This window comes from Carcharodon carcharias, chromosome 8 (assembly GCF_017639515.1).
Source record: "Carcharodon carcharias isolate sCarCar2 chromosome 8, sCarCar2.pri, whole genome shotgun sequence".
NCBI lineage: Eukaryota > Metazoa > Chordata > Chondrichthyes > Lamniformes > Lamnidae > Carcharodon > Carcharodon carcharias.
The window spans coordinates 155,572,169-155,598,452 of NC_054474.1; the positions used below are offsets into that span (position 1 = coordinate 155,572,169).

The following is a 26,284-nucleotide window of genomic DNA, read 5'->3' on the forward strand; positions in this document are numbered from 1 at the left end:
AATCCCTTCTTCCTGTAACTCCAGCAACTCCAGCTCCACAGGCCGAGATGGGTGCCACTGCCACACAGCAGGACCCTGAAAGCAGGCTGGAGCCCTTCGGCTCTCAAGAGGATGCCTGCCAAGGTCATCATGGACAACAGGGCGTAGCAGTCAACAGGCTGCCTCCACCTCCGCTGTGGATGTCGGGGGAGCACCAAGTCATAGCATCAGGATTAGAAAGGTCAAGAAGATTTAGTTGCACAACATGGGCATGGTGTTAATCTCTTGTACTTAATGTTGACCATTGTAAATACACTCCCAAGAATGTCTCCTTGCCTATGGCTCCTTGTTATGTTGAGCAGTGTTCGTGTCAATCCAATGTGAAACCTTACTTCCTGGACAAAACAAAAGCTACTGTCACATTCCAGGGCCTCTCCCCTGTGCAGAGCGTGACTTTTTGAGCACAGCGACTGTCCGGCTTCAAAGTCACTGTCCAGATTAGTGATATGTGCACGGCCATGTGGCTTGTTTTTGCTGCAAGAATCTCGTACCCAATCTTCACTGGGTTTTGTGATGTTCTCTGTGTGATCTCAGCACCTTTGAGTCAGGGCTGCTCCCCAATCCCGACACTATTCCTGACAGGTGAAAGTGTGGTGCTGAAAGGAACAGGTGATGAAGCCTGCCAAAGGATCAATTTGTCTTAAAGTCCATGTGGCCGCTGTTTCTCAGCAGCGTTTTGATGATATGAGCCTCTTCACAGAGGGAAGTGTGCTGTCCTCAGCCGGACAGGTGTCAGACATTCCCAGATGTAATGTGCAGGTCTCAAGAGTGTCCTCACTGCATCTTGTCATCATCCTCCTGGAATCTTGTGGCAATGAGGGCTTCCCAACCACGCCTGCCTCGTTTGGTCGGTGCAATGGCCTCATCACCTGCACCCTCGCCTTCCAGGACCTCATCACCCTCATCCCCTTCAACTTCCTCCTCATCCAAGGAGACATGTAGCTCTTGCATCTCCTCATCATCCAGGTCCTCCCCACTTTGCATTGCCAGGTTGTGTAGGGCACAGAAAGCCACTATGATGCGTGACAGCCTCTGGGGAGTATACTGGAGTGCTTTCCACCAGATCTGTCCAAGCAACAGAACCTCATTCTCAGGATGCCACTGGTGTGCTCAACCAAACTTCAAGTTGTGGCATGAGCCTCGCTGAATCTTCTCTCACCAGGAGTCGAAGGCCGGTTTACGGGCGTCATCAGCCACATCCTTTGTGAGTAGCCCTTGTCCCCATGGAACAAACCCTGCATCCAGTGTGGTCCCTGGAAGATGTCAGAGATCTGAGACCTGGGTACGTACGAGTTGTGAATGCTTCTGCAGTATCTTGCACGCACCTGCATGATCCATTTGTTATGGCCGCAGATCAGCTGAACATTGAGGGAATGGAAGCCTTTGCAGTTCACATACTAGACTGCTTGTTGCCAGGGAGATTTAAGAGCCACGTGTGTCCAGTCAATGGCACCCGGCACCTGTGGGAATCCGGAAATCTCAGCAAATCCCAATGCTCTTGCTTCCTGGCTTGCCTGATCACTGTCGAAGTTGACAAAGTTGTGCCTTGGCAAAAAGGGCATCCGTGACCTCCTGGATGCATTAGTGGGTGCAGGCTTGCGAGATCCTGCAAAGGTCTCCAGTGGAACCGGGAAGGAGCCACTGCTGTAGAAATTGAACGCGTTGGTAACTTTAACTTCCAATGGCAGTAGATGCCCTCTGAGTCCCCATGGTGCCAAGGCGGCATATGTGTGTGACCAGTTCTCTTGACATGCACAGATGTCGGCGACACTGGTTCTCGCTCATGTACCGTCTATAGACCCTGGGTCCAGTGATGAGTCTACGAAAGATGGCTCTATGGGGTTCATCCTCAGCGTGTGGAGGAGGCTGTGTTCCCCCTTGGTCTTCAGGGTTTTGCTCCTCCCATTGGGGAGCCAGGTGCCTCCGTCACATTCTTGTCCTTCTTCTCTCCTGTCTATAAGCAATCAGGCAGATAGCAAGATCACCAGACTCCATGTTCCTGATGGTCTCCTCATTGCAGTATCAAAGAGAGGAATGCAAGGGTCAGCAATTGTCTCCTAAGGACCACTCTTGGTCAAGTGATCGCCTGTGGCTGCCCCTCGAGGCTCCTTAATGCATGCCAGAGAGTCCAGGCCACCACATGGATGCCCAGTGTTTAATGCACATGATGACTCACCACACCCACACCCAGAACCACCCCACACCACATGACCGAGTGGCAACAGCTTCAGCCACTCGACTGCATCCTGAACTCTCAGCTCAGGCATAGGCATTTTCCTAACCTGGACTCCAAGGACTCAGGGTTTACCTGTGCCCTGAGGGTGACTTATCAATGTCAACTGAAACATATTGCAAGGGACTAGGAGCGCACCCTTCCATTAGTGTTCGATGGCCACCTTCCCAACAGAATCCTCAGGCTTGCCAGTCACCCAACGTTTCTGCAGCACTATAGCACTCATTTGGGTTTGAAGTGTGTTTGTGAGGGATTAACAGTAGAGGAGCAATCATTGGCACTGTGAGAAATTAGTGCTGCTTGAGTGGGCACACCCACTTGACTGACTATTTGCTTCAGATCCTGAAAGGCTCCCCATTCAATTGCATTGATCTGGTTCTCCTCATGATGGAAAACTCTAAGATTCTTCAGTCCAACAAAGTTGGTCTTGGAAATACGTGTGATGTTGTTCTTGTCCAGATCACACAAGTACAGGAACACGTTTGCATTGGTCTTACTCTGTTGCTCTACACCCGCAACTGGGCTGACTCCAAGCATGTCAATTGAGCTCAAACTAAATGGAGTGCTCATCTTTGGCATGTTTTGTCATTAGCCCAGCTGTTTCCAACACCCACTCTCTGGCATGCGTTTGTGCTCAAACTTCAGTGGGTGCTTCCATGACCCCATCCCTGGCACTGTTGCCCTTGCAGCAAGGTTGCCTTCTCACCCTTCCCCCTTTTGCACTGTTGCCTTAGACCCAGCACCACATGCCAGCCACGAAGAAGCCACTAAGGTGATTTGCCTGCACACCCTGTTCTGAATCCGCAGAGCCGCTGGGATCATCGTAAGCGGTGTGCAAAGTTGTGTGAACTCACCTCCGAGTTCCCATTGAGGCTGAGGTCGCCAGGTTCACACTTTTTAAAGGTAATTGCAAATCACAGCGTCGTGAAATCAGGCCGATGTGGGATTTAAATTTAACATGGGGGAATGATTCCGGAGCATGGCCACAATAATTAAATGCAAATTTATTACAGTTAAGTTCTCGATATTTGACGGCAGGAGACGCAGCCCACCAATCTTGGGGGAGGGGACAGTCTCACCCTGGATTTACGTCATCTGGAAACACGAGAAACACAAGGGGGCCTTCCCGTGTGGTTCTCCAATCTCACCACCGAATATGCCCACCATAAATGGGGGCAGAAAGAGCTCAATGTTTATTCACACAAGATAAAGAGGTGTCAAGTGCTTAAAACTTCTGTTGTTTATACTTCAATGGATTGGTTGATTGACACTTTTATAGGGTTGTGGCAAGACCAGTTTTTTTGAAAAAAGTACTATGAATGGGCAGTTTTTTAATGCAGCTTTATACATGCCATGGTTACTATAGGGTTCATTGGTTCTGTACAAAGTGTATACTGGGTGAATGGACATGGAAGGGCCATGAGTTGCCAGGAGGGTATGAGGGACCTCTGGGCATGGGTGGGAGGCATGAGATGGCATGGGGATATAAGGGGCCATGGGGATGGGTGGGAGAGGCATGAGTTGACATTGAGTTGGTTGACATGGGAGCTATAAGGAGCCAAGGGGGTGGGTAGGTGCCATGAGTTGGCATGGACGGGGCAGGAGGGCATTGGTAAGACATTTTGAAGTTAACTTTCAAAAGGTTTCCAAACCAGAATATGGTTCGCAATGCCTCTGAGGGATTTGTCAAGCATGAGTCATAGAGAAGCTGGCCCAACTCAACAAAAATTACAGGGGTTAGGAGATGCCTAGCTCGACCCCCACTCCTGGTTGGGAGTGCATTATCCCAGGCCAGTGAAAATTGGGGGCACTGGGAATGGGGATGGAAATTCCAGAATCGGGTCTCACCTGCCATTTTTAAATGGCTCCGGAGTCTTTACAATTCCGTGAAAGTCGAGCCCAGGGTTTCCGTGTCTTAAAGGAGAAGAAAGAGGGAGATTCCTCAACCACTGAAAAACTGTCTCCTTCTTCCTTTCATAATTTTAAATATTTCTATTATCACCTGCTTTGTTTTGACAAAAGGAAGTTCAAGTCTTTCTTTATATTTTCATTCCTTCCTTGGGATTTTCTACTACATTAAAGCTGCTATATAAACGTAATGTGTTGTTGAAATGTCTTAGTATTTCTATATACTATACTATATATATAAAAAGGTATTACACTCAGAATTAGACTTCACCTCCTGGACACTTAAAATTGTAAGCCCTATAATCTGGAAGAGCACATCAGAGACTGTTGTTCACTGTCAAATACCAGCTGAGTCTGGAGCATTTCTATTTCTTGTAGACTGAAAGATATAAGAGCCTCCAGTTCAGAAGATGTGAAACCGAAGATTGAGATTTCAGAGCTGAGGATCTGGTGACCTCCGAAGCTACAGACTCCCAGGACAATGGGTTTGATTTAATGCAGCCTGTTGTGGTGGGAACCATGGTGCCTAGATCCACTTAATCGTGGGATAGGCTCCACGTCAGTCTCAGGGCAGTGACAAAACCTCCCTCCGTTAAGTCAGAGGGCAGAATGGGATGACTCAGGATTCCCAGCCAGGGTGCCAATTAATGAGCCAGTTGACACCAATCATCCCTGACCCACTGCAGTTTAGTGGCGGCATGCCTTTTCCATGCGCTCAGAAGGCCGTCCACCAGACTCTGCCAGTGCCACCGGCCTCCCGGTGTTTTCCTCGCTATCAGGCGCCCTGATCAAGGGATCTGGCCTTGAGAAGGGGGGGGTTGGGGTGGGGGAACACCAAAAGCCATCCCATGCCCTTGACCACCCTGCCACCACCAGTCCTGCGACTCCCCACTCCACAATCCCCATCCTGCCTTCCCTCACCTTTGGCTTAGTGTCCCTTATCTTGGGTCTCTGGTGGATGCATTGTCACCACAACCCTGCCTCTGATTGGCTGTCAACTCTTGGAGGGCAGGGTCTTCACTGCTGGGAACCTTAATGCTGGGGAAGGCGCAATGATGGCCACTTAAATGCCTGAAGGGCAATTGATTCCATCGGGACGCCCAGACAGAATTGACAGGGGTTTCCCCATGGTTCCCCGACTAGTGAGTGAGACCCTGTCAGCCTGACAGAATCCTGGTCACTGCCTCTATCAAGCTCCAGGACTCACTGCTTCTCAGATCCTGAGAATCAATGTCCCTCAGGCCCCAGGACTTGGCTGCCCCTAAGTTTCTGGAACTCACAGTCCCCAAACCCCGGGACTCACTGTCCCTCAGCCTTTGGGATTCACTGTCCCTCAGGCCCCAGGACTTTAGCTGTCCCTTTACCCTTTAACTCACTGTCCCTCAGGCCCCAGGACTTTAGCTGTCCCTTTACCCTTTAACTCACTGTCCCTCAGGCCCCAGGACTTTAGCTGTCCCTCTACCCTTTAACTCACTGTCCCTCAGACCAAGGGCTTACTGCCCCTAAGACTTTGGGACTGACTGCTGCATAGATTTGGGAATTTCTGCTTCTCAGACCCTGAGACTTAAGCTGCTTCTCAGACCACTCCTCTCACCCTCCCAGCTTCAGTCTCCAATCTCTGTCACCGATTTTTTTCTATAAAACTACACAGAATGCCAGCACAGAAATAGTTCTTTCAGTCCATGCCAGTGTTGATGCTCACAAGAATCTCCTCACACCATCAGCTAGATTATCCTCCAATCTCCCTTTTACGTTTATCTAGCACCCAATCAAATGCATCTTTTTGTTCCTTTACTGCAGCTGGACTTCTGTCTTTTTTATTCATTCATGGGATGTGGGCATCGCTGGCTGGGCCAGCATTTATTGCCCATCCCTAATTGCCCTTGAGAAGGTGGTGATGAGCTGCCTTCTTGAACCGCTGCAGTCCATGTGGTGTAGGTACACCCACAGTGCTGTTAGGGAGGGAGTTCCAGGATTTTGACCCAGCGACAGTGAAGGAACGGTGATATTTTTCCAAGTCAGGATGGTGAGTGGCTTGGACGGGGAACTTCCAGATGGTGGGGTTCCCATGTTTCTGCTGCCCTTGTCCTTCTAGATGGTAGTGGTTGTGGGTTTGGAAGGCGCTGCTTAAGGAGCCTTGGTGAGTTCCTGCAGTGCATCTTGTATATGGTACCAATGTGCGTCAGTGGTGGACGAAGTGGATGTTTGTGGATGTGGTGCCAATCAAGTGGGTTGCTTTGTCCGGGTGGTATCGAGCTTCTTGAGTGTGGTTGGAGCTGCACTCATCCAGGCGAGTGGGAGAGTATTTCATTGCAGTCTTGACTTGTGCCTTGTAGACAGTGGATAGGCTTTGGGGAGTCAGGAGGTGAGTTACTTGCTGCAGAATTCCTAGCCTCTGACCTGCTCCTGTAGCCACAGTATTCATATGGCTAGACCAGTTCAGTTTCTGGTCAATGGTAACCCCCAGGATGTTGATAGTGAGGGATTCAGTGATGGTAATGCCATTGAACATCAAGGGGTGATGGTTAGATTCTTTCTTGTTGAAGATGGTCATTGCCTGACACTTGTGTGGTGTGAATGTTACTTGCCACTTGCCAGTCTAAGTCTGGATATTGTCCAGGTCTTGCTACATTTGGACATGGACTGCTTCAGGATCTGAGGAGTCATGAATGGTGCTGAACATTGTGTAATCATCAGCGAACATCCCCACTTCTGACCTTATGATGGAAGGAAGGTCATTGATGAAGCAGCTGAAGATGGTTGGGCCGAGGACACTACCCTGAGGAACTCCTGCAGTGATGTCCTGGAACTGAGATGGTTGACCTCCAACAACCACAACCATCTTCCTTTTTGCTAGGTATGACTCCAACCAGTGGAGAGTTTTCCCTCTGATTCCCATTGACTCCAGTTTTGCTAGGGCTACTTCATGCCACACTCGGTCAAATGCTGCCTTGATATCAAGTGCAGTCACTCTCACTTCACCTCAGGAGTTCAGCTCTTTTGTCCATGTTTGAACCATGGCTGTAATGAGGTCAGGAGCTGAGTGACCCTGGCAGAACCCAAACTGAGCATCAGTGAGCAGGTTATTGTTAAGCAAGTGCCGCTTGATAGCATTGTTGATGACCCCTTCCATCACTTTACTGATGATGGAGAGTAGGCTGATGGGGCAGTAATTGGCTGGGTTCGATTTCTCTTTTGTGTACTGGACATACCTGGGCAATTTTCCACATTCCCAGGTAGATGCCAGTGTTGTGGCTGTACTGGAACAGCTTGGCTAGGGAGGTGGCAATTCTGGAGCACAAGTCTTCAGTACTATTGCCAGGTTATTGTCAGAGCCCATAGCCTTTACAGTATCCAGTGCCTTCAGCCATTTCTTGATAGCATGTGGAGTGAATCAAATTGATTAAAGACTGGTGTCTATGATGCTGGGGACCACCGGAGGAGGCTGAGCTGGATCATCCACTTAGCACTTCTGGCTGAAGATTGTTGCAAATACTTCAGCCTTATCTTTTGCACTGGTGTGCTGGGCTCCCCCATCATTGAGGATGGGAATATTTGTGGAGCCTCATCCTTCAGTGAGTTGTTTAATTGTCCACCACCATTCATGACTGGATGTAGCAGGACTGCAGAGCTTGGGATCTGATCCATTGGTTGTGGAATCTCTTATCTCTATCACTTTCTGCTTCTGCCGTTTGGCACACAAGTAATCCTGTGTTGTAGCTTCACCAGATTGACACCTCATTTTTAGATATACCTGGTGCTGCTCCTGGCATGCCCTCCTGCATTCCTCATTGAACCACGGTTGATCCCCCAGCTTGGTGATAATGGTAGAGTGGGGGATATCCTGGCCATGAGGTTACAGATCGTGTTTGAGTACAATTCTCATGCTGTTGGTGGCCCACAGCACCTCATGGTCACCCAGTCTAAGTTGCTAGATCTGTCCAAAATCTGTCCCATTTAACATGTGGTAATAGTGCTATACAATATGATGGAGGCTATCCTTAATGTGAAGGCTGGACTTTGTCTCCACATGGATTGTGCAGTGGTCACTCCTACCAATAATGTCATGGACAGATGTATCTGTGGCAGGGAGATTCATAAGGATGAGGTCAAATATGTTTTTTACTCTTGTTGGTTCTCTCACCACCTGCCGCAGCTATGTCATTTAGGACTCGGCCAGCTCGGTCAGTAGCGGCACTACCGAGCCACTCTTGGTGATGGACATTGACGTCCCCCACCCAGAGTACATTCTGTGCCCTTACCAGCCACAGTGCTTCCTCCAAGTGGTGTTAAACAAAGAAGAGTATTGACTCATCAGCTGAGGGGGGACAGTATGTGGTAATCAGCAGGAGGTTTCCTTGCCTACGTTTGACCTGGTGCCATGAGACTTCATGGGGTCTGGAGTCAACTTCAACTCCCCAGGCAACTCCCTCCTGACTGTATACCATTGTACCGCCACCACCATTGCTGTGTCTGTCCCAGGACATGCCCAGGGATGGTGACAGTGGTGTCTGGAACATTATCTGTAAGATATGATTCCATGAGTATGGCCAGGTCAAGATGTTGCTTGGCTAGTCTGTGAGACAGCTCTCCCAAATTTAGCACAAGCCACCAAATGTTAGTAAGGAGGACTTTGCAGGGTCTAGGTCAATGCTGGGTAGTCCATCCAGTTTCATTCCTTTTTGACTTGCTTTTAAGGGTTTGATACAACTGAATGGCTTGCTAGGCCATTGCAGAGGGCATTTAAGAGTCAACCATAGTGCTGTGGGTCTGGAGTCACATGTAGGCCAAACCAGTTAAGAACAGCAGACTTCCTTCCCTAAAGGACATTAGTGAACCAGATGGGTTTTTTATGACAATTGGTAATGGTTTCACAGTCATCATTAGACTTTTAATTCCACATATTTATTGAATTCAAATTCCACCATGGTGGGATTCAAACCCTGGTCCCCAGAGCATTACTAGTCCAGTGCCAAGAACGCTACACCACCATCTCTCCCCCTGCCTTTTCTTTCATTTTCATTCATTGTCTTCTTTCAGATGCAGTTCCAGCATGTTTTCTCTTTTCTTTGGATTCCCAGAGTTCCTGAGCTCCTTTCCCTACTTTTTGAAAGCCATTGCCCCATCATTCCCCATTGATCAATCTTACTATAGCAATGGAGACAGGGCCCACCTTTGGAAAAATTATAGGAAATAAAGAGACAGTCATGGATCACTGGCCTCCACAAAGACACAGCTTTATTTAAATAGAGGAGGCTTTGATTACACAGATATGTCATTTTTGTATTTGCCACAGGTCACTTTCAAAGCATAAATACAACTTTAACATCAGATTTATTTCACCATGAATATCATATACATATATTTCAAATCAAATGCCTGTATACCAGATATTTATTTATTAATATATACCATCACGGTTTGAGTTAATCTAAAACGCTACACAGGAGCATGACAGGTTCATTGTTTCTCCCTGACACACACATTAACACACGGAAGTCACACTGTTACTGAATGTTTATTACAGAGCCAAAAAATAGAAGAATTATACAGCAGGAGCAATACTTCCTGGATATATGCAACAGCAAATTATGCAGACATTAGAGCATGTGATATATATATTTATATCGTATCATTTCAGAATGGACAGAATGCTGAAGAGACTCGATGCACAGCAAGCAAAAACAGACTAGAATTTCAAATAGGGACACTGGGCTCCCACTTCTCAAGGGACTACCACTTAGTTTGCCTGAAAGTAAGAGAGAGAGAGACAACACAACAGAGACAGAAAGAGAGTGAGAGAGAGAGAGAGAGAGAGAGGAATAATCAAGCCAGTAATGGTTGGTTAAATTAGTGCAGGTCAAACTGGAAAAATACTAGAACGGGGTGGTGGGGAGGTGGGAAAACATATACACAGGATTGTGAGAATATTATTAAATGGATAATATGAAAAAATATGGCATTTTTACCTACAAATCCAGAGGGGTTTTTTGGAGTGAGTCTTGCACCCACGAAGAAGTGAAATTTCTCCTGACAACAATTCTCTAAAAAAAACCAGCAGTATTGGCCTCGAGTACTCTCAGCTCCAGCACACAGAGGGTTAAAATCCCACTTCACACAGCCCCCACCAATATGTGTTCCCGTCCCACCCCAAACTCTACACCATCACCACTCGCTGCTTCAACAGATCTTCCTCCCATTTCCCATCCCAGCCGTTCACCTCCCACCCCACCCTCCAGTGAGAATGCCAACGCCCAATTAGAAACAAGATATTGCCCTCACCCACTAAAACCTGGGGTGAGATTGTCCAATCTGTATTTTTTTTTAAAAAAGTAAACATATTTAGGAAAAATTATACAGGCATTTAGCTAAAAATAAAAAGAGAGGAATGATATGTTGGGCGTTGATCAGCTAAATACTATAAAGCTTCACAAATGCAGTAGGGATTGTTTATTTTCTGGATAATCTGAGCACAGTGAATACCATTAAATTACACAGTTTGGACAGTACACTTGTAACAGACTCTCTACACCCAATATCCCTCCATGTAAATGAATGAAAGGAAAATCAGATTCTTTTAAAAGTAGAGGTTCCCCTACAAACCCAACACACTGTTAATTCCCTTGCCCCCAAGTTGATCAATGCCCATGGCCTCAAGTGTATCTAAATTGTACTGAACAAGATCAACCCTGTAGCCCACATCCATTATCCAGTCAAAAGCCAGGAGGTTATGCTAAATTTCTCCTGACAGCAATTCTCTAAAAAAATGCAGTAGGGATTATTTATTTGATTAAACACTGGTTAGGCCTCAGCTGGAGCACTGCGTCCAATTCTGGCACCACACTTTAGAAAGTGTCTTTAAGCCTCAGAGAGGGTGTGGAAGAGATGTATTAGAATGGTACCAAGGATGAAGGAATTCAGCTCAATGGAGGACTCAGAGAAGCCGGGATCATCTTCCCCAGAGCAAAGGGAGTTAAGAGTAGCTTTAATTGCTCAAAATTATGAAGGGTATTGATAGAGTAAATAAGAAAAAACTGTTTCCGCTGGCAGGAAGGTTGATAATCATAGAACACAAATCTAAGGTAAGTAATTGATAAGTAATAATAAAAAGAATCAGAGGGGAGCAAGTTGTTCTGATCTGGAATATGCTGCCAGCAAAGATGCTGGAAGCTGATAAATAGTAGCTTCCAAAAGGGAATTGGATAAATAAAGGAAAAAAAATTGGAAGGGAACATGAAAGATCAGGGGAAATGAAGCTAAATGGACAGCTCTTTCAAAGAGTCAGCATACGTACAAAGAGCCAAACAGCCTCCTTGTGCACTGTATGGTCCTTTGAAAAAGGGAAGCCTTTGAAATTTTATACCAGCTCCTGGATTATTCATTTTCCTCTCTCCCAGATTTGAGAGACAGCAGAAGGAGATCCAAACAACACCTTTTTTAAAAAAAAAATGACAAGAATGTGGATTTTTTTTAAACAGTCCGAAATTTTCCACAAACAAACACAGAAATATCAAAACCACCACCTAGTCATGATTGGAAACTTTACAAAGACAGGATTACTGAGTAAGTATTACAGAGTACAGGAAAAGGTGAGCAACAGGCTATCGCAGCTGTCCAAGAGAGGGCATTCTCACACCTAACAGCACCATAATGCGATCTGCTGTTCACACCACAGCCACGTCAGGAGTCGCTAGTCCAGGGAGCAGTGGGTTGACACGAAACAAGAAATGGCGAGCATTGATCGTTCAGTTGCAGTATTCACGACACATTACTGTAAATTGTGTGAAAAAGACAGAGAAAGGGGGAGAGGGAGGTAGAGTGAGTGAAAGGTTAGAGGAATCAGAACTGAGCGACTCCTCCCGGTTTAAGTAGGCCCATCTCTCGGTGAATTGAACCAACACATTCACATTTAAATTTGTTCAAAATGACTTTGTTTATAGTGAAGATCATCTCCCCATAGGAAAAGAACTGTTTGGTGGTAAGGGGAGTTTATATGAGAGAGATAGACATGAAGTGCCTTATTGAGTCAGATCAATCGTGACACTGCCGCACAAAGTTGAGGTATTTTTACACGGTTAATGTCTTTTTCTCAGCCAAGGTTTGACATTTTTTTTCGTGAAGGCAGAGCCCCATTTTTTTCCCAAATAAAATTTGATGAAACAAGTCACCAAAGTACTTGCATAGCCACTGTGGAAATAAATCAGATTGACTTAACGTAACTTTGAATTTAGCTTGGAGAATTGCATAATGGAAGCGTCAGCAGGGCCGGTGAGATAAGGAATAAAATGCTTTTCATTAAATCTGCGATGTATATTTTTTATAATGTGTGTTTTATAAATACATTTACATACATATACAAATTGACAATGCACTTGACTAGCAGAGAGACCACATTATAAGACTCTACGTCTATGCTACACTGATACATAAGAGAGTAGGGGGGAGGGAGGCAGGTTCAACTGCAGCCCATAGCAGCCCCCGCGACCTGCTCTGAAATCTAAGAGGCTGGGCTCAATCGGTCAGACAATTGCCGGTCGGATAGGCGAGATGGGAGGTCTCCTGCTGCTGCGGAATAGGAAAGCACCACGAAAGAAACAACAGCAAAATAAAGAAAAACAAAGCACACGTCAGTTGGCCATCACAACACAATGCAAGATTTCACCTGCCTGGGCCAAAAAATGGGCACCAAACCGCTTGGAGAGATCGTTAGAAAGAAAACAATGAATAGCTAGCCATTGTAAGTTTGAGCTCTGCCTGTTCGTGCAAGCGTATCTCTTCTGGTTAACCCCATAAAGGGGTTTCTCTGGCCAAGCCACACCCAATTCTGAAGGTCGATTTAGAGTTGAGGAACATGCACGTGACAGGTTAAACACATCTGTTTGAGGGAGGACATGCTCATACCATTATGTGATCCGTTGTTTATACCACAGCCACGTAAACAGCTGCTGGTCCATCTATGTTGACAATGTGTTAGCGACGAAGCCAGGAATGGTGGCCATTGGTAACAGGTTGGTTGCAGAGCCCATGACGTATTACTGCAAATTGCGTTAATCTATCTTTCCCTTCCAGACGGCTGACTGACTTATATAAACTGCAGAAATCTTCTTGTCCCAGCAGCTAGATGCCTCACGTGAGACTTTTTCATGGGCTGAATGTGGCACCCTGAGAATTTCCCCAAGGAACGCAGCATTTGTTGAATGTGTTGGGGTGGTGGGCTGGAGGGAGGAGGAAAGTTGGACACAAGCTCAGGCTGACTTACCCTGGGGTCTGTGTGACAAACAGAGAGCACCCAAAAACCCTGGGAAACTCACTATTCTGATCGACCAAAGTAAGGTCAGGGGCAAAATAAGGTGAACACTGAGTCATGGACTAATGGGCACAGATGCATCTGGTTCATGTTTAGGGCACAGGTCAAATTTGGGATCCTCAGGTAAGCCAGCCCCTGGCTTTTTCTTTGAGTTATCCTGAAAGCATTGACTGGGATAAGTTTCCGTGGATATCAGCAGCATTCCAGCATCTCACAATCAATGACCAATCCAGTCAAACATGAGCAAAGTAGCATGTAAACCTTGGAATGTCCCACAGTATCAAATGTACACTATTAGACTAAGGGCGTCTTATCAATGGCATAAAGTACCACAAACCCAGCAGAGACATTATGTGAAGTCCTTTGCAGCCTTAGGTTGTAACTATGTAGTTCAATTAAACATATCATTATGTCACCAGTTTGACAGTCCAATAGCTTTATGCCTTGTTATTCCCAAAACCAAGCTTATATTTAATACAATGTTTAGAATTTTTCCAATTTTCAATTATTAAATGTAGTGCAGGTGATCATTTTTAGAACAGTGAGAGTGACAGTCTGACCCATTTGGGGCAAAACTGGTTCCAGTGTAGCGTTACCCAGACAACTAATTCCTTTAATATTCATTTATGCAATATGATATGAAGATGAAGTTCATACAATGTACTGTAAAGATGGCATACGACTGAGCATGTAAAGCGATACGCCCACAGGAGAATGAACTGTAACACATACAGTCATTATGGTTAATTTAACTAGACCTAAGGCAGGGAGCTCAGCCGTGGTTTTTCATCTGCCGTACCTGGGTTCAGATCCACCTGAGGCAAAGAGATCATTAATTTCTGAAGCAGTACCAACCTCACATTACCCATTATCATCACCATTAGATAATAACTTGATCAAGGTATTTAGTTGCTAGGGAACTTCAGCCTCAGGCCTCATTTAATAGCAGCTGACTGGAAGAGGCCAAATGCTCGTTTCAGACTGAAACACGAATCAGTGACGAGGACTTGCACCCATTTAGGCCTTTTAAACATGGAAGAAAAACAACCCAAGACATCTCACAAAGGCATGCAGACAAATTTACATTGAGCCGAAGGAAATGATGCCAGGGATGACCAATAGCCTGGCCCAGCAAAGTGGCTTTTAAGAAGGGCCAGAAAGAAGATGTAGAGGTGGAGGGAATTCCAGAGTGTGAAGACGTGACTGATGGCACATCTGCCAATGGTGGAGGAAAGTGGGGAGGATAGGTGCCAGAGCCAGAAGAACAGGGGGATCTTGCAGGGCTGGAGGATGTTACAGAGATAGGGAGGGGGAAAAGGTCATGAAAGGTATGAACCCAAAAGGTGCGAATATTAAATCTGAGATGCTGAAGGGACCAGGACCCGATACCAATAACCAGCATGGACAGGAATGATTGCTTGGCGAGACTTGGTGGGAAATAGGATATAGACAGTAGATTCTTGGATGAGCTCAAATTTACAGAGGGCGGAGAATGGAAAGCCAGCCAGGAGAGCAGTGGAGTAGTTGAATCTGGAGGTGATGACAATCACATTGAACATTTTGACAGGATCTCACCATGTTACAGAAGTGGAAATCGGTGGGCAGTCTTTGTGATGGAGAAGACATGGAGTTGCATACTCAGCTCAGCATCAAGTCAGACACTGAGGGTGCAATCAGTCTGGACAACCCAGGATGGAGGATGGAACTCGAGACAAGGGAATTGGGATGGGGCCCAAAGATAAGGGTTTCACACTTACCAATGTTCAACTGAAGAAATTGTGGTCTATCCCAGACATACAATGAGAAAACACAAGGGCACTGAAGGAGTCAAGAGCGTTGGTGAAGTGGAGCTGGGTGTTGTTAACATAAACAGGGAAGCTGTCCGAATATCTGCAGATGTTATTGCAAAGGGGTAGCATTTAGATGTGGATGAAAGGATAGGTTCTTGGGGAACTCTGTAGGTAATAGTGGGGAGTGGGAAGAAAAGCCATTGCTGGAGGTATTCGGTTAGGACTGTTTAAGTAAGAGAGGAACCAGGTTAGGGGAGTCCCACTGAGCTGGACAACAAAGGAGGATGGTGTGGTTGACCTTGTCAAAGGCGGCAGAGCGATTGAGGAGGGATAATGTGTCACCATCACAGATTCAGGTTGTTTTAGTTCTGTATCGGGGGGAACCCAATTGGATAGATTCAAGTTGGGAGTTGCAGTAAACATGGGTAAGGATTTGGGAGGCTACAACATGTTCAAGGTCTTTGGAGAGGAAAGAGGAAATTGGAGCTGGGTCAGTAGTCTATAAGGACGGAAGTGTTAAGTTTGGACATTTTGAAAGGGAAGGAGATGGTACCATTTTTTAATATTCATTCGCTGGATTAGGCATCACTAAGAATGCCAACATTTATTGCCCATCTCTAGCAGTGCTTGAGAAAGTCTCAAAACAACTGCAGTCATGTGGTGAAGGTACTCTCAATACTGTTAGAGTGTTCCAGAATTGTAACTCACAACAATGAAGGAAAGAGTGAGAAACTTGAGTCAGAAACAACTGGGCTAAACTTAAATAAGGGTAATTACAATGGAATGAGGGCAGAGTTGGCTGGAGTGGACTGAGAAGGCAGTTTAGCAGAAAAGATGGTTGATGAACAATGACAGACATTTAAGAAAGTAGTTCATGACTCTCAACAAAGATATATCCCAGTGAGGAAGAAGGATTCAAAAAAAGGGGATAAACCAACCATGGTTAACCAAGGAAGTTAAGGACAGTATCAAATTGAAAGAAAAAACATACAATGTGGCAAAGATTAGTGGTAAGCCAGAGGATCAGGAAAGTTTTAAAAGCCAACAAAATATGACCCAAAAATAATAAAGACAGGGAAAATAAACTTTGAGGGTAAACTAGCAAGTAATATTAAAACAGGCAGTAGAAGAAGAGTCTTAAAGACTCAAAACATGAACTCTTTTTCTTTTCTCTCCACAGATGCTGTTAGACCTGCTGAGTTTTTCCAGCACTTTCTGTTTTTGTTTGAGTTGAATAAATACTTTGCTTCAGTCTTCATGATAGAACATACAAATAGCATTTCAAAAATACTAAATAATCAAGGAGCAAAAGTGGGGGAGAAAATAAATACATTAACTATCACTAGAGAAAATGTACTAGGAAACTAATGGGGCTAAAGGCTGATAAGTCCCCTGGACCTGATGCATTCTAGATATTAAAGGAAGTAGCTACAGATCATTAGTGGACGTACTGATAGTAATCTTCCAAGAATCCTTAGATTCTGGAAAAATCCCAGAGGATTAGAGAACGGCCAATGTAACACTCATATTCAAAAAGAGAGGGAGACAAAAAACAGATAACTATAGGCCAGTTGGCTTAACATCTGTCATTGGGAAAATATTGTAATCTATTATAAAGGATGTAATAGCAGAGCATTTAGAAATACATATTCTAATCAAGCAGAGTCAACATGGTTTCATGAAGGGGAAATCATACCTAATAAATTTATTAGAATTCTTTGAGATGGTAACAAGCAGGATAGATAAAGGGGAACCAGTACACATAATATATTTGGATTTCCAAAAGGCGTTTGATAAGGGTACCGCACATAAGGCTACTTAATAAGATATGAGCCCATGGTGTTGGGGTAATATATTAGCATGGACAGAGGACTGGCTAACTAATAGAAGACAAAGAGTTGGGATAAGAGGGGCATTTTCAGGATGGCAACCTGTAACTAGCGGAGTGCCACAGGGATCAATGTTGGGGCCTCAATTATTTATAATATATATTAATGACTTAGACGAGGGAAGTGAATGTACGATCACCAAGTTTGCAGATGATAGAAAAATAGGTGGGAAGGCAAGTGGTGAGGATGACATAAAGACTCTACAGAGGAATATAGACAGGCTAAGTAAGTGGGCAAAAACTTGGCAGGTGGAAAATAATGTGGGAAAATGTGAGGTTATGCACTTTGGCAGGAAGAATAGAGGAGCTGAATATTATTTAAATGGAGAAAGCCTGCAGAAGGCTGCAGCACAGAGGGATTTGGGAGTCCTTGTGCATGAATCCCAAAAAGCTAACATACAAGTTCAGCAGATAATAGGGAAGGCAAATGGAATGTTGGCCTTTATTTAAAGGGAATGGATTATAAAAATAAGGAAGTCTTGCTAAAACTATACAAGTTACTAGTTAGACCACACCTAGAGGAGGAGTTCCTTCTCTCAGCGGGTAGTCAATCTGTGGAATTCTTTACCGCAGAGGGCTGTAGAGGTTGGCTGGTTAAGTATATTCATAGCTGAGATAGACAGATTTTTAATCAGTAAGGGAATCAAGGGTTATGGGGAAAAGGCAGGAAAGTGGAGTTGAGGATTATCGGATCAGCCATGATCTCATTGAATGGCAGAGCAGACTCGGTGGGCTGAATGGCCTACTTCTGCTCCTATGTCTTATGATGATCGCTCCAAGTTGAAATGGTGTCTGATATATGATGATATATCTCCAAGTTGGAATGGTGTGTGACTTGGAGGAAGACTTGGAGGTGTTCCCACGCCTGCCTACCACTGTCCTTCTAGATGGTAGAGGTTGTGGTTTAAAAGGTGCTCTCGAAGAAACATTAGCCAGTTGTTACAGTTCATCTTGAGGACAGTGAACCATGCACAATAGCACAAAGGTCAGACAGAAAGATGGGTGATCAGTGGTTTACTGCGTGTGGGATCAGGGAAGCAGGACATGGGTTTCTGAGAACAGATAAGCTGGAACAATTGAGGGGGGGTCGGTGGAGAAACTAGGGTGAACTGCAAATTCAGGACTAGGGTAGAAATGAAGAATTCATTTAGCCGTTAATTTGATTCCCTCAGGCACCAGTAAAGGAAGGCACCTTTCTCAGGAAGTAGGCAATGACCATCTCCAACAAGAGAGAATCTAACCATCACCCCTTGTCATGCAATGGCATTACCATCACTGAATCTCCCACTATCAACATCCTGGGGGTTACCATTGATCAGAAACTGAACTGAACTAGCCATATAAATATTGTGGCTACAAGAGTCGGTCAAAGGCTGGGAATTCACCTCCCGACTCCCCAAAGCATGTCCACCATCTACAAGGCACAAGTCAGGAGTGTGATGGAATACTCTCCATTTGCCTGGGTGAGTGCAGCTCCAACAACACTCAAGAAGCTTGACACCATCCAGGACAAACAGCCCACTTGATTGGGGGCCCATCCAAAAATATTCACTCCCTCCACCACTGACAAACAGTAGTAGCAGTGTGCATCATCTACAAGATGCACTGCAAGAATTCACCAAGGCTCCTTAGGCAGCACCTTCCAAACACACAACCATTACCATCTAGAAGGACAGGGGCAGCAGGCACATGGGAACACTATCACCAGGAAGGTCCCCTCCAAGCCACACACCACCCTGACTTTAAACTATATCACTGTTCCTTCACCGTTGCTGGGTCAAAGTCCTGGAACTCCCTCCCTAACAGCACTGTGGGTGTATCTACACCACATGGACTGCACTGGTTTGAGAAGGCAGCTCATCACCACATTCTCAAAGGCAATTAGGGATGGGCAATACATGCTGGCCTAGCCAGCGATGCCCACATCCCATCAATGAATTAAAAAAATAATTTTAAACTGGCATTTACAGGGACAATAAACAACAAATTTATTAATGTATTACAAGTGGCACTTGTCAAAGAAATCATTTTATTCAAACTAAATCTTGTGATTGCAATCACTCACTGTTATCATGCTGGGCTCATGATTTTATAGTCATGAATAAAACACCATTAATGTGCATTTGATACCTTACCATATTCCAAGTACTAATTAAGATCTCTTTTCTCAGGTAAAAATGTTTAAGGAGAGTTTGAGTCTCGTTCCTCCTGTTTGCAACTTCATTTTTCCTCTAAAAACACTGACATGTTCCCTTAAACAATAATATTTTGGGGAGGGGAAGCCAACTGAAGTTTAATGTGTATGTATTGCCCACAATGTTTAGTCAACTGAAAATATGAAGAGGATGCCTTGTTTGTTTGTCAGTGTCTTTTTCACGACATGGACAGTAAGGGAAAGTATGAGTGTGTGACCTCTGATCGATTTAGCTGAGTGAGATCACTGAGGGAAAAAAACTCATGGCCAATGGTTCCTAGCCTTGGACTAATGAATATTTCTGGAGGAGGGAATGGGTGAAGAAATATCAAGGTTATATCTGAAATAATGGGTCTTCATTGAGCACATTATTTAACTAGAGAGGAACTACAGAATGTTGCAGTACAGAGGAATCTGGGTGTCCTTGTACATGAATCACAAGAAGTTAGCATGCAAGTACAGCAAGTAATTAGGAAGGCAAATGAAATGTTGGCCTTTTTGCAAGGGAGATGGAGTATAAAAGTACAGAAGTCTTGCTACAACTGTACAGGGTACAGGTGAGACAACACCTAGAGTGCTGTGTACAGTTTTGGTCATCTTACTTTAGGAGGGATATACTTGCATTGGAAGCAACTCGGACAAAGTTCACTAGGCTGGTTCCTGGGCTGAGGGGTTTGTCTTGTGAGGAAAGGTTGAGCAGATCAGACCTATACTCATTGGAGTTTAGAAGAATGAGAGGTGATCTTATTGAAACATAGAAGATTGAGGGGGCTTAATAGGGTGGAACGCGAGAGGATGTTTCTTCTCATGGGGGAATCTAGAACTAGGGGGTACAGTTTCAAAATAAGCCGTCTCTTATTTAAGATGAAGATGAGAAGGAATTCCTTCTCTCAGAGGGTCGAGAGTCTTTGGAATTCTCTTCCACAGGGAGCAGCAGAGGCTGGGTCATTGAATATATTCAAGGCTGAGTTGGACAAATTTTTGATCGACAAGGGAGTCTAGGGTTATGGAGGGCAGCAGGAAAATGGAGTTAAGGCCACAGTCAGATCAGCCAACATCTTATTGAATAGTGGAGCAGGCTCGAGGGGCAAAATGGCCTACTCCTGCTCCTACTTCTTACGTTCTTATGTTCACTCATGATGGGTGAGGATTGAAGATTTGTGATCTGTAACATAAGCCAGGAGCTCCTCTTTAGCCATGGCTCAAATGTTACGTGCAGACTGTTTCTATAAATCCCACACCCAGCCCCTCCCTCCACTCATCTAGGTGCACGCCAGTTATCCAGAGGATTCACATCGATAGATGTTGCAAAGAAGCAGAGCATAACTATGCAACTGATTCATTTTGGGAAAGCTCTGATTGTTTTTTCAATGACCCCTGTGCTTAGCAGCCGTCTCTGGAGGCCACAGTGCTGTAATACAGAAAAATGATTTAAATCGCACAGCCGCCACGTTATCATATTTGTCACTTGCACCAGATTATGCAAGGTGCCCTGTGGGAATCAGCAGCAGACGGCCAGGCTAAACAAACACCGTGGACTGAGCATTGCCAATGAATAGGTTCATTTCAGTCCAGGGCCTTGCAGGAAACACAAGTACCTTCAAGTCCATCCAGCAACATATCGAGAGAGAGCCAGATTATACAGTGGACATGTAAATAACATGCATGCATCATTGATAGGGAGTTTCTGAGGGCAGTGGGCAATGGAGGGAAACTACTAATGGAAATGCAGTCAACACAACACAACGAAAGTCAAGAAAGTTTGCCATTAAGTTTCTAATTTACATTCTATTGTTAAAATGGACCCATTATCTGAGGAAATACTTTCCTTTTAGTGCCACTCAGTAGACATTGTGTGAAGTGATGACTCCTTCATCTTTCCATTGTATTTTTGGAAGACTTTTCCAATCCTATTTTGTCCCCTCGTTGAACTCTGGTTAGGGAGCACTTTGGGACTTCCTGAAGGCAAGACGTAAATGCAAGTTCTTTTTATCTTTTCTTTCTTACCAATGAGTGACTACTTTCTTCTTTTGCTAGCTCAGTTACAGCTGAAATCAGCAAACTCACCGCCAGAGCAGGAGTTGAAATTGATATCTTCCTTAACAGTCCCATGCAGGGTGACAAACTCTTCACACTCTAATAACATAAAATAAGGGACCCTTTGACTGTGGGACTGGGAGGGGGGGGGTGGGGGGGGGGGGGGGGGGGGGGGTGCGGGGTGGGAGGAAGGTTGGTTGGTGACCATGGGGTTAGGGGTGGGGGTGCTGGTGACAATAAGCAGTGGTGGAGCAGGGTGTTGAAGGGATGCCAGAAGCCATAACACACCCTGGTTGCCAATGGTCACAGTGCGCACACTCACAAAGTAAACAAAGTCTCCCACGGACTGTCCTAGAAATAAGGGGCAAAAGGTGCCGCTTAAGGGACACAAGACAATCAAATTAAGGGCCAATCCCTTGAAATACAGGACAGGTCAATCACCCTGGTGAGCCCCATGCTGGGCATTATGTTTTCACCAGCTCCCCTCTAGTCTGAGCCTGAACCCCAAATTCAGGAGAGTCACCCCTGTCATCCCCAAATGTGACACATCCATTTCCTACCCTGCCTGGGAGGTGATTTGTTCTGTCTGCATCCATTAACTGTATTCTGCACTGTGTTTTCTCATTGCAGTGGTACAGTGCAGCAGACACTCAACTGTTTTGCTTTAATCCAACTAGTTGCCCAATACTTGGATCGTACTGCATTGAGTAGATCTGGTAGGAGTCCCTCTAGAATGACTCAACACCAGAAGCCTTTTGCTCACAGCCCTACTTTATGTAAGGCCATTGTGTAGGACCAAATTTGTTACTGACTCGGGGGTCTCTTTTTTTCTTCTAAGATTTTAGTGTGCCATTTCAATGCTTTGTGTAACGGAGCACTTTTCCATTCAGATCCCTATTGTAGCTACAAGAATTTCTGGGTCAGGTATATCATGGCCAGCTACACAGTAAAGCTCTCAGACCCAGCAGCATACCTCAGCAAAAACCTCAGAGGAACACCTGTACTGCATCAGCTCCACACTAGCCCCCATTTTGTGGCTTGAGTGCCAATCTCAATATCAGTTAATTTCACTTTCAACCTTCAGGGAAATGAGTTGAAATTGCTTCAAATTAATTTCACAGTCTCAAAGGTAGAGATCAGGATCTAACACACTGATTTCTTGTTTTCTTAGCAAATGCGCAACATTAAAGGGCAATTTATCCTCATCCGAGTGAAGATGTTTTGCCATCATCTCCACAAACCAGCTGGTCGGACAAATTGAGACAACAACTGCCAACAACCAATGGAAAGAGGTAATTATTTGGGATTTGTGGCAGAGATTGGAATCAGATTTCTCAGGTATGTTCGTGGTACCAAAGGTGTTAGGGGAGCTGCTGAGTTGCAGCACTAGAAGGATGGGCTTGATGGGCTGAATGGCCTTTTCTTGTCCTTGACTTTGTCTTATGTTGTGTTCCTGGTGTATGCATTACACCACTAAGAGCTAAACAAAAGGCACAGAGCAATTCACTGACGTTGTCACAGTTACATTCACAATACTCTGAGATACAAACACTATTGACCTCACATACAGAGAATGCACTAGCAGGTTCTCTACAACGTCTCTTTCCTTTGGTACCAGTTGACGCTTGTGAAATTTTAACCACTCTCTAATCTTTGCCAGCTGTTTGTGTTTCAATCAATATCAAATAAGCCAATCTGTAGTTGTTGTGAACAGATAATAGACATGACTCCGGATTTATCATCCCAGCCCTGACAGATGGGAGTGTCTCATGGTTGTTTGAGGTATCAAGTGGTATAACTGGGGAGAGGGCTTCAAAAATATTTCCAAACAACCTCTATACAAAAATTAGCAACTGTTACCATAACACATCAATGCTACAATGCACAAGTTCCCTGGGAACAGGTGGACAATGGTGTTTTTTATGACTATACCATTATTGGGATGCATGGTGAATAATCACAGTGGAGAAATCATCAGGGGGGATAACCTGAGCTCTTTTCACCCATTGCAAATGGATGGAGAGGAGTGTGGGTGGGGAGGGGTGAGCAAGATGAGGAGAGTTGGGAACGAGCCCCAGGACCGAACTTCAACCAAGGGCTCGCACAGAGAAAGCAACAGCGGAGGAATTAAACGTCAACGGCTACCAGAGAAAATAGAGGCATCGACAGACGACACAAGCAAATTGGTATATTATAATCAACAAAGTTTATTAATAATGGTATTTTTGTAATCCTAACGTGGTGTGCACATACTGTACTATCGCTGGGACGGGTGAAATAGCTCAGTGGAGGGTAGTTTTAAAGGCACTGCCTTTATCGGCAGGAAGAGAAATTACAACAAAGCATATCTGACACCAACATAGTTTCATGATGTTGTGACACAAACTACAACACTATGTCACACACTTGCTCTTCACTGCTCGTTAAAAGCAGTGCCCCTTTAATGACTAGGCCTACATAGAGGTGTGTGGAGAGATGGTCATGCAAAGCACGGCAGAGGAGGATGTGTTAATGAGCAGCGGCACATACCAGTCGAGGGTTAATGTCCTCAAGGGTCACTTATTGTTATTCTGAAAGATAATATCAAATAAAGATGGCAGATGGACACGGTCAAAGGTAACAGATCATGAAGACAAAAGTGCACACGAGTTGCTCTCCCTTTCTCTGGTCAATTTTCCATCGCACAAACAAGCTCAAACCAAAGCCCTCACCAGCCAAAGGTACAGGTGCCTAAAGAGGACAGACATTCATTGCCTGGACCAGTGTTATTCACCAATCTTTCATCACAAGCCACACTGCCAAGCAGTGTCCTGCTCCAGGGGTACACAAGGGTGCTCCCTATACACTACCTGTTTGTGTGACTGCCTGTGCCTTCGACTCCCCCAAGTTCCAGTTTGGCCAGATGCCAAGTGGAGGCCAATCACTCTCCCAAAGGAAAGTGGTGCTGGGGAAGCGTGAGAGATTGGAGGAACTACGGGTCTGATAGTTCTGTCAAACTATAGGTCCTCTAGCTTTCACATAGTCTGTTCACCCGTTCTCTGGATGCTGGGTTGGGCCCTGCATCTTGATATATTCTCCCACAACAGCAAGAGAAGGAGGGACACGGCACTGAACCTCAGTTCCTGCAACATCTCACAGCCAAGTGGACTGTGAAAGAAGCCCCAGAGATTTACAGGTGAATGGAGATATGTTGCAAGTACCCCTCCTTGCATTGACAGGCTGCGATATGAATCTCACTGGTCTAGACATTGCTTGCCTTTTTTTTTGCAAGTTTTAGTGGTGTGTGTCAATGTTTCCTTATATGGCAATGCACATTACATAGCAAGGCAATTTACAGAACCTGGATGTTTGTCCCCTGTAGGAACCCATACTGGTCCTAGAGCAGTTCAGTCCAGGTCAGTTAGAACCCTTGGCGGTCCCTGCAAAAACAAAAGTTTGGTTATTACTAACACCGATAATCTGCAACCCTTTAAGAGAAACATGTTTATTTTTCCTTTACCAAACTGTCCCCCACCCCACAACGTCCCCCATCTCTCATGAAGGCATTAAATCCTCAAGTGAGAACAAACTTCTCAACTCAGCCTGTCTCCTGGCCCCTTGCCTGGGTGACTATTGTTAATGCAGGAGACTGACAGCGAGTTGTTCTGATCTAGAATGCGCTGCCTGAAAAAGGCAGGTGGAAGCAGATTCAAGAGTAACTTTACAAAAGAAATTGGATAAACGCTCGAGGGGGAAAAAAGAAATTACATGGGGAGTGCGATTATTTGAGTAGCCCTACCCAAAGAGCCAGCACAGGCATGATGGGCTGAAGGGCCTCCTCCTGGGCTGTCATTTTCTGATTAAGTGCAGGCAGGTTCTCTAATTGGAGGGGATACTCTTTCAAGCTTAATCCTGATGTCCTCATCTGCATCTCGAGCGGGAGCGCTAGACTGCAATCAGGAGCAGGGACGGTGAGCCTCTCCCTACAGCAAGAGCAAGGCATTGAACACAACTGCAGAACCTCTATCCACCCCGCCCACCTCCCTGAAAGCAGGAAGCCAGCACCGACTGGGAATTGAACACAAGGCCTTCCTGTCCTTGGACAAATCGCTGGACAAAGTGACTGACACAAGTGAGCTCAGCAACACCCAAAAAAATTAAACAAGCACATCAACTCATGCTTTACAAGTTAATCAATGCATTTCATCACAGATTCCCGAACACAACAGTCAGATTTGTCTGACTGTTAAATGCATAGCTGGGTTACAATTGCTGTAAAGTGAACAATTTAAGACACAACTTAATATCATGTTTTCATGTGCTGGGATTTACTAATAATCCCACATAGCTGCAGTTTAGACCTGTATCAGTTAATGCGCTCTCCCTCCACCCTACCCCATCCCTCAACTCTCAACCCCACCCCCAACTGCTTTATTTCATAAAGACACTGGCTCAAGGCCACTGACACCGGTTATACTCCATGTACTTCACCCCACTCCCCCTCCCCAAGGTGACTATTCTTCATGTCCATGAGTTATCTGACCACGAGGTGCAGCACACAGGCAAACCTAAACTTGCCCTTGCCTTTTACCCAGACACACGCATGGACACATGCGATGGGCGCACAGAACACACAAATAACATGGACTTTCTACAGGGCTTGGTGCAAAGCCACCGTGCCAATTTTTCCCTCCAACCCCAGCTGGAATGCACTGCCAAGAAGGGTGTGTGGAAGCAGCTTGAATCATAACTTTCAAAGGGGCTTGGATAAATAATTGAAGGGGGAAAATGGCAGGGCTACTGGGAATGAGCAGGGGCCTGGGCGTAATTGGATACATTTTCAAAGAGCTAGCACAGGCGTGACGGGCCGGTAGGCTTCCTTCTGCACCGTGTGATTATGCTGTTTTCC

General features: G+C 45.3%; 1 protein-coding gene and 1 long non-coding RNA gene across 4 annotated transcripts in view; both read right to left on the reverse strand.

Annotated features, from left to right (window-relative positions):
* Positions 1-9,401: 9,401 nt before the first annotated feature.
* On the reverse strand, positions 9,402-14,724 carry LOC121280934. The gene is made up of 2 exons (XR_005943767.1): positions 13,082-14,724; positions 9,402-11,951 (listed from the first exon to the last, which is right to left on the reverse strand). It is a non-coding gene; the product is annotated as an uncharacterized LOC121280934 (long non-coding RNA).
* Positions 14,725-23,607: 8,883 nt separating this feature from the next.
* LOC121280933 (dynamin-1) overlaps positions 23,608-26,284 on the reverse strand; it is a 242,029-nt gene continuing 239,352 nt past the window's right edge. For all 3 annotated transcript variants that reach the window (XM_041193376.1, XM_041193375.1, XM_041193377.1), the window contains exon 20: positions 23,608-24,815. In XM_041193376.1, the coding sequence (XP_041049310.1) occupies positions 24,797-24,815 (19 nt within the window). In that variant the 3' untranslated portion in view covers positions 23,608-24,796. The remainder of the gene's footprint in view (positions 24,816-26,284) is intronic.